Below are 11,620 nucleotides of genomic sequence, written 5' to 3'. Positions count from 1 at the left end.
ACAGCAGCGCAGCCCGCGGGTACGAGTTGTTGTGGCTTTATTGCAATCCAGTTACAGCAAGTAAAGTACAGGCTGGCAGCACGGAGAGCAGCGTGCCCACAGTGTCGTCTGGCCGCCCTGCACCGCCGTCACCGCGTCCCGCGAGGCCGGCACAGCATGTGGGGCGTGGGCACTGCTGGCGGCCAAGGGGAGGCCACTGGGCAAAGAAGAGCCCCAAACCCAGGAAGTCACCATATGCCCTACGCTGTACAGGTACCCAAAATGAAGCTGCAACCCCCTCCCCTTAGGCAGGAACTGAAAAAGGGGAACATGACACTCGTCCCCTTTTAAAGGGTGACTTCATTATTTTCAATGCTGTGACGATCGTGAGCATCCTCAGCACTCTCCAATGTTTGGTTACTGTTATCGTCAGGACTCTCAGCTGAGACGCGGCTCTCCCTGCTTTCCACACTCTGCTGGCTCTCCCTGCTTTCCACGCTCTGCTGTCTCTCCCTGCTTTCCACGCTCTGCTGTCTCTCCCTGCTTTCCACGCTCTGGTGGCTATCCCCTCTGACACTAGCCTTGCTATCAGCTTCTGCCTCACGGCTGTCGAATTTCTGCCAGCTGTCATTTTCCACACTTTGGTCACAGTGCTTGCTGTCCAGCTCGCTGCTGTCCTGCCCGTGGCTCTTGTCAGCCCATTCCCCGCTGACAGTGTGCTTCCCCAGGGAGTGGCGGGTGGCAGAATCCTCCTGGGAGAGCCCTGCTTGCTGGCTGTCTGCATCTGGAACGCTCTCATCCTCCTCCGTGGCATCATACGCAATAAGCTGTGTTAGAGAGCAAAACAAGAGAGAGCCGTCGTCACTCCTGAGGAACTGATCCGTCAACAGGTGCTGCAGTACCTCACCAAAGTGAGCTGCATAGGCTGCAGGGACACTCAAAGCCTGCATGATTCATTTCTGCCTGGAGACACCATGGTCTTTTATGGTGTCACGTGAACATTTCATGTTGCAAGGAACTCAGGTTTGACCCTGGCCTCAAATTTCACATGTGCAAGTACAGCACGATAGTGCAAACTGCAGTACTGCACAGCTTGCAGCAGCAGGCTACAGTCCTGCCTCACCACGTTGACAGCTATCAATACCCCCTGATTTAAAGTGTCCAGAGAAAGGAAACACATTCCTTCACTTATGCCTATTTTCCCCTCAACAATCCTTTTGAAAACTGACTCCCACAAAATAACATGTCCATTTTCAAGTTCGCTACCCTTTTCCAAAAACCTGGGTACCACTGCTCAGCACTATTTACCTTTTTTGCAGCTTTGCGGAGTTTGCTAGACTTCACTGCCCTCACCCTGTAGCCCACGCTGTCACCTCTGCCGGCATTGTCTCCCCGGGTGAAAGGGGGGAATGGTACAGTTACTGGAATTTCTGTGGGAAAACTTGTGACAACCTCATCAGATTCATCCGTGTCATTGGAATCATCTTCATCATCATCATCATCATCATCCACATCTTCATGGCTTTTGCTTGACACATCAGGGAAGTGCTAGAAAACATTTATTATGCATGAGGCAAATGAACATACATCTGAGATGTGCAGACTGGTATCTGTCCTGTTCGCTTATGCACTGTTGAGGGGCTATGTGCACAAATCACTCTGAATTTGCCTCACCCTGCTTTGGTGAAGCAAAGGGAGAGGTTTGTTTAAGGAGAGATGTTACCATAAAAAAAAATCATTTCATTGAGGAAAAACTGAGTGCTGTTACACACTGGCTGCCCTGCAGCACTCAACTGACATTTTGCTGTTCAGAACACTTACTGGTTTTACTGGGAGGTCCACACTTTCTTCTGAAGAGTAAAGAGTCTGAAAACAACATAAAACTCACTATTAGTACACAGTAGAGCTGATCAGCATGTTGACTATTCTTTAAGCACTTAATCCTAACTTGCAAATCTTGGCATTGAAAGGTGCTCTGTTTTCTCTTCCAGTTAGTTTCCCCTACCTGCTGAGGTGATGCCAGGTCATTCTGTGGGTGCTCCAGACTCTCCCAAGACTGAGAATTCACGTGGTGGTGTCGATACCTGTGTGAGTGATGGCCCCTGGCATCCTTTAAGATGAAAAAAAAAAGGGGGGGGGTTAATCCACAGAGGAGCATACAGGAGCAAGCAAAGCTGTCTGCATCACAACCTCTGTTTTCAGGCAGAGGTGGCATCTGCAATACGTGCCATCAATACCCCCTGCAATTGCAAATCCTCAGCGATTCATTGCAGTAGGAAGAGGACTCAGAACAAGCCATGATCCCAGATGAACATTATACCCAAACAATATAATACAGATGTGCCTTTCCCACTGGCAGAGCCTGGGGAATTTCAGATCAGTTTTTCTAGCTCATTTTTTGTTCAGTGAAATTTGGAGCTATATCTAGTGACCATTGTTTATGCTAATTCTCAGGTCCTTTTACCAAGAGTGATTTATCTCCCACATCATGAAGGCTCTAAACTAAATGCAGTAGCAGAGCAAAGAATTAATTTTACATGGGTAGTAGCTGGAAATGGAGTATAAATCAAATAGCTATATAGAAGACTATTTAATAGAGTTCATTTACACCACTCCAAAAAATCATGGAAATTGTATTAAAGTGCTCTTCCAACACCAAATATTGTCATCTGATCCACACTAATGAATGTGGGTTATAGTAGCTGTGCCATGCTGCAGTCCTTTTCTCTTTTTAACTGACAGCTTACACTTTTTTCGTTAAGATTTCCAGTGCTAGTCCAGAGATGCTGCTGACAAAAGTCCACAGCCAGGACATCTAACATGGCAAAAGTCTACTGACATCAGTGGCTCTCTGCTTTGACTGTCTGAGAAACTGGCTCACAACAGCCAGGTGAGGACATGTTCTGCTAGCAGCTACAATTGTAAAACAGGTATTCTGATACTAATGTGTAATAGAGGGGGGGGGGGGGGAAGAATTTATTAAAGAAAACTCATAGAAAGACAAAAGGAGCTTACATATTTTTCTTCGGAGCTGGCAGAAATGGCATGGTGCTTGGATTTACTCACCTTGAAGGGAGAAAAGAGAAAAAGCATTTGTCAGTATTGATTTCTTTCTAATATACAAAGAAAATATGCAAGTCATTGGTGATACGCATTTGTGGTTTACTCACTGGCCATGCAGCGGTGATACTGATAAAGCATAAACACAGAACTGCCACCTTCATCGTAACGATTTACCTAGAAAATATTTTGGAACAGTGAGTCAGCAAGGTAAAATACCACAAAAATCCCATAAGCTTTTACTTTCTCCTGGTGTACTTCACTGTGCTGAGACTAGCTCTCTGCTAAGGATTCAAACTACCCATGTCAATCTTTTTCCTCTGTCCTCCATTACCACTCCACACCCAGCTAGTTTTGTAATGACTTAGCAACTCAAAAGCTGCAAGAATTTTAAAAGCAGGTACTGTGAAGTGCAGAGCCGTGGTGCAAATAGCTGCACTGAGAAGGTGAGCAGATTCCTTCTGTCATCTACTGACTTGCACTGGCAAAGGAAAAGCCTTGTGAAAAACGAAGTGCTATAAAGATCAGCTTTGGTTTATCATCATTTAACACAGTTTTGTCAGTAGAGACAAGACATGACAGATTTGGCTTGGATTCTCTTTTCAGTTATTTTAAAACTAGTTTTCAGGGTTATTAACTGGAGTCGCTGTGAGTAACCTCCGTTTATATGAACATAAACTGCTCTTATTGATAGACCTTTATTTCCCCCTCCAGAAGTTTGAACAGAATAACCTGTCTCTCCAAGCAGGAGATTAAGTGAAGTATCTGCTCATATGGCAGTTTTAGCAATTTAATAAATGAGTGATTCCTGCTGAAATTAGGAGGGTGCTGAGCTGCAGTAAATTCTGGTGCTGACAGACCAATTCCCAGGATAAGGAACATTCCTGAGAAATGAAACTGATTTACTGGTGAAAAAGAGGCATTTAAAACTTTAGTAAATCATAGCAGGGAAAAAAGGCTACTAAGGGCATATTTAAAATGCATTAGTAAGGCTGGGCCTAAGACAGGACACTCTAATAGAGGTATTACAGTTTCAAGGGTTACACTGAGAAGGGTGCGTGTCCTGTCCGTTCAGTAGCATGCAGCACAAACTGCAAACCTGCCAGGAGAAACAGGGACATTGCCAGGTAGTGGTTACATGAGGGAGGAAGCTTTCTGTGTTCAAGTACCAGCTTTGAGTTTCCAGCTTTTCAGTAACCTCCTTCTGACATCTATCAGCACACAGATTTAAAATTGTGATCATGTATCATACCTTGCATCGCTAAAGCAACTTTGCTCCTATGAAAGCACACCTTTTTCCACAGAGAAACATCAAATGTCCCTGTCCAGTGAAGGAGTTTTCAAAGATCTCCTGCCCAACGCTTTCTTGAATGAAGCTGCAGACAGAATGGCACATGTCAGGTAAAAAAGCAGAACAAAATTACCTTTTCTGGTGCAGGAGTCAGCTGCTGCAAGAGTGCTTTTAGTGATCCTAGTGGCAGCTTCAGCCAGTTGGCTCCCAGGAACTCTGGCTTTCTCCCCTTCCCCGACTGCCTGACATCTCTGACCTCGGGGAATTTAAACCCTGTCCCAGGCACAGCCACCAATCCCGATGTGGCGGAAAAAGATGAGGTCATGAGGCTCCTGGCCGCCGTCCTGCCCACGTTCTCCGATGCTTCCTCTTTGGCTTTGTGGCTTTTGAAGCAAACAAAACCTACTCTATGGTTAAAACATCACTTATGGGCAAGATCATTAACCAGCAGGTCTCTTGAATGCACAGCATTTGGTACTGTGTAGGAGGACTTCAGGGCCTGTCTGTCCTCCTTTTGTGAAAAGGCAGAACCGGCTTTCCCAGAAACCTTTCATGCCCTGTTCTCTAGGGGGTAGGATGGTAGAATTATGTAATGTATGCAGGAAGAAAGAGATCTGAACACAAAATTCCCCAAAAAGGTGTTAACGCTTCCACAATGTTGTAGATTTTCTCTCCGGGGAATACATGTTGCAACACGAATCACAAAGACAGGGTTCAGAACATGGCCTTTTGACTTTTTGGTCTGAGTTGGGTCAAAAAATAAAAAAGAAAAAGAAAAATTAGTGTGTCGCAATAGGCATTTTGTAGCCAGAAACTTGTTTCTAAAAGTATACAAGAGCCACTGGTAATTTAAAAGGGTTTGTGCACCGTTATCAGAAATTCACACTTCTTTTCTATTCATTTGTATCCCTTCTGGGTCCTTTCTAGTTTCATTTACTGTCTCGAGTGGTTTGGTTGAGTCACCTGCTACAGCTGTCTGCTCACCAAACCTGCTCCAGAACCCTTTTCAGGAATCAGATGCCAGAAATTTTTCAAATTAAAAAAAGAAAAAGGAAGGGGGGTGGGGAAAGCATCTATAGCTCCAGTACAAGGAGCGCCATGACCAGCATCAGGAAGCAAGGGACATCATGGGATGAAATTCCATATCTGCTACGGAGCAGTGCATGGCCCTACTGATGGGCAACAGATCTGTTCTGCCTCGCTTGGATGGCCATAGCTTTGGATAGATTCTGCCTCATCTGTGACGTGCTGTAAGCCTCTCAGACCCTCTTCTATTTGGTCTTTAAAATGACAATGAGGTGTCATTCAAACACAGGAAAACATTCCAAACAGTCCTTTTAGAAGGCAGAATATTTATAACTGTTTCAAAGAAGTTCTCTTTCTCCTCATTTCTCCAGCCCAGCTGATGGCTGATGTGTCCTTAGTCAAGCAGCAGTGAAACAGACACCTTGTTGTCCCAGCCTGTGTTACCAATTTTCCTGTGCTGCTAACACTTCTGTGGCACGTTTAGAAACACCTTGAGGAACATACCCAGGTAAACTCAGCAACTGCCCATCACATCATCACACAGACCTATCTAACTATATTTTTGAGCTGAGATCAGCAACAGCTAGAAGTTTAACGTAGTCTGCTTAATAGAGAATTCTAATATCCCAGGAGGAGAACTGGATAATAAGATAGTATATTAATAGTTCTGCATGTCCTTAAACCCGTGTATGCATCCACCTGAATAAGGACTATCCACACTTTTATTTCTGGAGCTATGTGACCATTATTATTTACTAACTCAGGAAAGACTTTTCAAGCAAAAAAAAGCCTTCAGTAACTAGCATTTCAGTAGTGGGATCTTCTGCAGATTTAGATAACCTACATCATCTCCCACTGTATCTGCAGCTCAGTGCTTCTGGAAGCCAGTTTACTGAAGCCCTTATACGCAGATACAGGACTCAAGCTGTAAGTGGATGCTATTTAGAAGTTTTGGCTTAAGCATTATGTAGTAGCTCATATATCCACATTGTAATACACGACAATTAACTTAGTAATAAGGACTGTTTCAAAACACCACTGCTGTTGACTCCAGGGAACCCCAAAACAGGTCCATAGGTAGCCATGTACCTTTGATCCCAAACACCGATACAAATGAATAGCCCAACTTGCAGCTCCCCTGACTGCTAAGAAAAAAGTACTTCCATCCGACAGAGACAAGCTTGGTGGCTCACACCACTGAATATGGGACTGGGTATGCTGGGTCCTGCTCTCCTGTCTACACACTGCATCAAATTTTAAGCCTGCAAAAACCTACTTTCTCTACCCACCATTCATCAAGAGACACGGAACTGAAAAACAACATTATACTGAAAGATTCCCTAGAGCTGATGTCTGGCCAAAACAACAAACCTTCTAGCATCTGCAGTCTGCATAATGGCATATTACTGTCTATCGGACTTTCAGGAAAACACGTATTATGTCAGGACTTGTAAACAACCTGTTTCACCAAGTTCAGCAGCTGTCTTCAGTCATGCTGGTTGAGAAGCCCAGAGCCATTAGAAACACAGTTTTCCTGCAGTTTGTGTACAGGTCAATTATCCCTGTGGCTTTTCAAGACATGTTTTTGCAAGTACCTGGAACACTTGTCTCCCAGCGGAGATGCTATGTGACCCCCAGGGAATGGTTTCTGGCAAACAACTGGTATTTCCAGTGTGGTGGGAGATAGCAGCGTTTCTGAGTACTGTCGCCAAAGCTATATGGTTGATTTTGTAAGAACTAGGGAACAACAGTGATGTTTTGAAGTAACCCAGAAGCAGGATGTGAAGCGACAGTTATTACTAAATGGCTTCATTTTATGCAAGGTCAGCCAGTACAAAGCTGTAGTAAATTTAGCACTTGTCTCATGCCTGTCATTATGTGGTTATTCATCCTGTAAATCAGTTAGTCTAGCTGAGAAATCCTTTGCCTTGGTAGGAGGCTGTGCTTCTCATCCTCTCAGATATAAGGAACAAGCAGGGCAGAAAGGGGAGAACTTTCACGATTTTCACTTCCCACATTAAAATGCCTAATTCTGGAGAGAGCATTTGGCTGGCGGTGGCACAGCAGAAGCAACTTACTCAAATTTGTACAAGTGGGAGGGTACATGATTTTAGCTTTCAAGAGCTGTCAGGGTCTGTGCAGAGCACAACTGTGACAGGCTGTAATTTGTTGCATGTAGGTGACATTTTCTACTCAGCTATCCTGTCAAGCAGAGCTTTTGACCACAATTTCTTCCATCCCGGGCTGCCTTAGAAACATGTGGTTAGGCTGCCATTTCGTGTCGTCAAGAAGCACTATCAGTGCCTGCCTGTGCAACCTTGGACACATACCAAAGATCCTGAGCTGAGGCATAAGTGTGATGCCCGGTGATATCTCTGGCCAGCGTGGGACATCCCAACCTGCCTGCAGTGACCTGTAATGCTCAGTCTTTCAGGAAAGCTGCCTTTTGTTTAGACTTGTTCACCAAAAAGCAAGTCTCAGGTAACACCAGAGCAGCCTTAGGTGGCAAAGACCAAGACTAGGAGAGAGAGATTAATTTCTTCAGCAGCATTAAGAATGTTATCAAGTAAAAGCCCTAAGAAGCCACAGCTTAGCAGTGTTCTTAGAAACAACTGTTTTCCATCTAGAGTGTCCCAAAGAAAAGCAGACTTAGTACAAACAGTGGTTTCTGTGAGGAACAGGTGAAAAGCAAAACTTTCTGGCATTGCTTCCATAAAATACTTCCAAAAAGTACCTTGGAAACTCAGCATGTCAGCCAATACACTATGTCCTCAAAAGCCTTTGAATTTTCCTAATTGAAGGTTCAAAAGTGGGGAAAAGCTTACACTCAGCAGTTGGTAGGCTTCAAAAAACCTTCTGCCTCAGAGCACCACAGCGTTTGTGTCCAGGCCTAGGACAGTACTCGGTATGCAGAAGGGATATGGGTTTCAGATCTGTTCAGTAAAGAATTTACAACAGAGGTTTGCTCCTTACACCCATGAGCAGGGCAGCCCGATAATGCATGCAGTGCAGCACAACTGTGTATCTTTTGCTTTGCACCACTTAGAGCGTTTCCAAAACAGAGCAGCAATCAAACAAGCAGCAGCAAGTTTCTCTCCAGCAAAACCTTTTGTGGAGCAAACAGGGCAGTTCAGAGTGATGTGAGGCTCATGACCTTCCAGCCACCCTTCCACTTCCAACCTGCAATGCAGCTCAGATGACTAGTTGGCAAGGTGAGATCTAGTTCACCCTCATTAAGGCAATAAGGGGGTTATGGTATCTTACTTTCCCAGAGCTGGCCCTAGCCGTTCCGGGAAGGGTTGTGGAACTAGGCAGACCATTGACCTAGAGCTGCAGTAGGTGATTAATTGGGACAGAACAGAGACTTTCTGGGAAACAACCCCACTGTAAGCAGCCAGCGTGTTAGAAAGTGCCAGTGTTTGGCAGATAGCGCAGTCTTTTGGTCTGTCTTTATCTCCCTCTGCATAAAGAGAGCCCACTTGCTTGTCTCTGACTTCTGACACTAGTTGCTACCTGTTCACAATTTCAAATGCCTTTTTAGAAACAGCTTTGGAAACTGAAGAAAAAAAATAATTTTGAGAAACCGCCATACAGCTGTGGCCCACAAATCCTGGAGGCTGAACAGCATCAGTCAGATCCCAGCTTTCACAGAGCTGAGCAGTTGCTCCTACTACAGCATAAATACAGTCCAGCTGCCTGTAGCTGCCTAAAACAGAACCCTGCTGATGTTTCCTCTCTCTCTTGACTTTCACAGCCAGCTAAAGAAACCAAATTTTCCAGACCTTTTTTTTTTTTTCCTGTTGAAATTAATATATTTTAACACTGAAATCCATGGAGCGGCAGCAGGAATTAAACCAACACGGAAACATTAGGTTATTTTTAGGTCATTGTAGTTACTAGTGCAAAGAGCAAAACACCAGACATTCCAGTGCTGGTTGTGTTGCTGTGTTTCACCTCTGAATTGACAGAAAAATAATTGCATTTGTTTCAACTGGAAAATTTAATAAACACAAAAGTAGCCTGAATTAGAAACAAAAGCAACCAATGAAAATATATGTGGCGTACATTATGTTTTCAATGACTGTGCAGTTTTGTGATGTATGTAACCCTCAAAAAGCAATTGTTTGAGAACAGGACAACGAGACTTTCACCATCTCAATGGGAACTGAGCTCAATCCACTCTCTCAGGATGCTGGCTCTGAAGCCTGAACACCGCTGCAGAGATAACGGTCCAGGATGAAGCAAAGCACACAAGGTGCATGTGCTTAAATCCTCTATATGTATATAAGAAACTAATCATCAGTTTGTTGGCTCGGGGCTCACAATCTGAGTACTGAGGGGAGTTTGATAGTAGGAAATAGCATCACAGTATGTTGCGTTTTGGACAAGCATTGCAAAAACACTGTGACAAGTTGTTTCCCTCTCTCCCTCCCCTACTATCGCAGTTCCATTTCCTATCCTACTGCAAAACTTTATCCTCACAGTGAGAAAGGACACTAATGGAAACGTCTGAATATGCAGAACGGGTATGGAAAGAACAGCATCTTCTTGCTCTGCATTGTGCAACTGTTGGAAAGTCACAAGATGCTTGTTCCACCTAGGCAGGGACTTTTGGCAGGGCATTACAGGGATGATTCTGCACACCCAGTACCCCTCCACTTCACTAAGCTCTGCTAGCAAAGCACGAAGAGCCACCCTCTCGCTGCAAGAAAAGAGCAGATTACAGTACAGCATGACTGTACAGTACAAGAAGAGGTGTGCAGAGAAGAGGATGGGCCAACTCCTCCTCTGCAGTCACCCACACACTGCTTCTGTGCATAACTGAGATGAGCACTGCAACCCTATACTACACGACAGAGGGAGAATCCTAACTGCCATCATAATCCTTATCACACAGCAGCGTTGATTTTGCATCCTACATATACCATGCTGAGCTCATGTCACATTTCCACACAAGGCTCACAGCATGAGGAAGAGAGTCCAAAAAAAGGTTGCTACCAATCGCAGAGACAAACCTTTTACAAGGCATACTTTAGGAATCCCTCCTGGAAGGGGCCAGCACAAAATAGATGATTTGGAGAGGTGCCTGCCGGCCATTACGCAACACAGGATTGCAGCCTGCATATCTGTGGTTATCTGTACACAAGGCATGTTTTCTGCAGCCTGCCTGGATTTTTCTATCTTCAGAAGGTCTGGGGAAGGTAAAGCATGAGTTCTACGACCAGGACTACTAACAGCGCTTGTGACCCTGTCAGTAAACCTGACCTCACACTCAGGCTGGGCTACACACCACAAACCCTTCAGATTTCACGTAGCTTCAGGTTTTGTTGTGAGCGGTTTTCTTAACTCTCAGTCTAGGACTACTGTGGTCTGAGGTGAGACGGATGCAGACCTGACTCAGTGTGAACGCAAATATCTCCCAGGCACTGTGTGCCTGTGTGTGGAGCCCCCGCTGGCGGCGTGGGAGGAAAAAATCATCTGTGGGCCTGATGAAGGGAAATTAAAAAGTTGGAGACTGGATTTAGGGAGGAAGTTGTTTGGCTGAGAAGCTGATTTGATTTTGTGGGGAAACCAAAAACCAGCAGGCTAGAGTCATGGCCTCTGCCATCTCGACTGAGTCACAGGGAGATTCCCCACAGTTTGCTCAAGCTCGGAGGCGATGAGGCTGTTTTCCCTCTAAGTCCATCCAGGCAGGAGCTCTGCAGGCACCAGGCTTCACTGCAGCAATGGATGACTTTTGTTCTGGCTTGGAAGGTCAGGAAATCTCCTGCATGTCAGGATACTTCATCTTAATTGGTATTGAGGTAGCCACATCTTGTACAACAAGCAGTCAGTGTTGTACATCGTATGTACAATGTTCCATAAATGTTGCACTCAGACCTAGCACTTTCTCCTTGTGTTTTGCATATTACAGTGGTATTAATCCTTTCAGTTTTTAAAAATTGGGGGTTGTTTGGATGGAATGGGAAGTAGTAACTCGCACCTGACAGGTATTACCATCAGCAAGTCAAAGGAAATATTAATTTTCTTAATTGTATAATTCTTCAAGTAAATAGGATAAATTGAAATACTGAAATAGTTCAGATGATGTGGTGAAACAAATGTCTGGGAAAAATCAAAAAGATTTATTTTCATTAGAAAGGTACCTTCCACACCCCACCCTACACCCCTCGTGTTCAGTCAGTTTTCTTTTCCTTTCTGGCCTCCCTTTTAACAGGACTGGAACGCAAAAAATATTTTGTTTTGTAAAGTACCTGCTGAACT

At 44.6% G+C, this 11,620-nt stretch overlaps 1 protein-coding gene across 1 annotated transcript; it reads right to left on the bottom strand.

Moving 5' to 3' along the window:
• Positions 1–20: 20 nt before the first annotated feature.
• SPP1 (secreted phosphoprotein 1) lies at positions 21–4,620 on the bottom strand. Its single transcript, XM_056326583.1, has 7 exons — positions 4,464–4,620; positions 3,150–3,216; positions 2,995–3,045; positions 1,985–2,089; positions 1,801–1,845; positions 1,288–1,527; positions 21–806 (listed from the first exon to the last, which is right to left on the bottom strand). The coding sequence occupies exons 2-7, from the start codon at positions 3,201–3,203 to the stop codon at positions 327–329; spliced, it is 975 nt and encodes a 324-aa protein (XP_056182558.1). The 5' UTR covers positions 3,204–3,216; positions 4,464–4,620; the 3' UTR covers positions 21–326.
• Between the last annotated feature and the right edge of the window lie 7,000 nt (positions 4,621–11,620).

Source organism: Falco biarmicus, chromosome 1 (genome assembly GCF_023638135.1).
Source record: "Falco biarmicus isolate bFalBia1 chromosome 1, bFalBia1.pri, whole genome shotgun sequence".
In the NCBI taxonomy this organism is placed as follows: Eukaryota; Metazoa; Chordata; class Aves; order Falconiformes; family Falconidae; genus Falco; species Falco biarmicus.
The sequence above is the reverse complement of the archived record's forward strand: the minus strand, read 5'-3'. Positions and strand labels throughout refer to the sequence as shown.

Excerpts from the sequence above, each read along its gene's own strand:
- SPP1 (XM_056326583.1), bottom strand. The coding sequence starts at position 3,203 with ATGAAGGTGGCAGTTCTGTGTTTATGCTTTATCAGTATCACCGCTGCA. Across the intron at positions 2,090-2,994 it reads CCAGCTCCGAAGAAAAATAT|GATGCCAGGGGCCATCACTC; the intron begins GTAAGCTCCTTT and ends TTCATCTTAAAG. Across the intron at positions 1,846-1,984 it reads ACCTGGCATCACCTCAGCAG|ACTCTTTACTCTTCAGAAGA; the intron begins GTAGGGGAAACT and ends TGTTGTTTTCAG.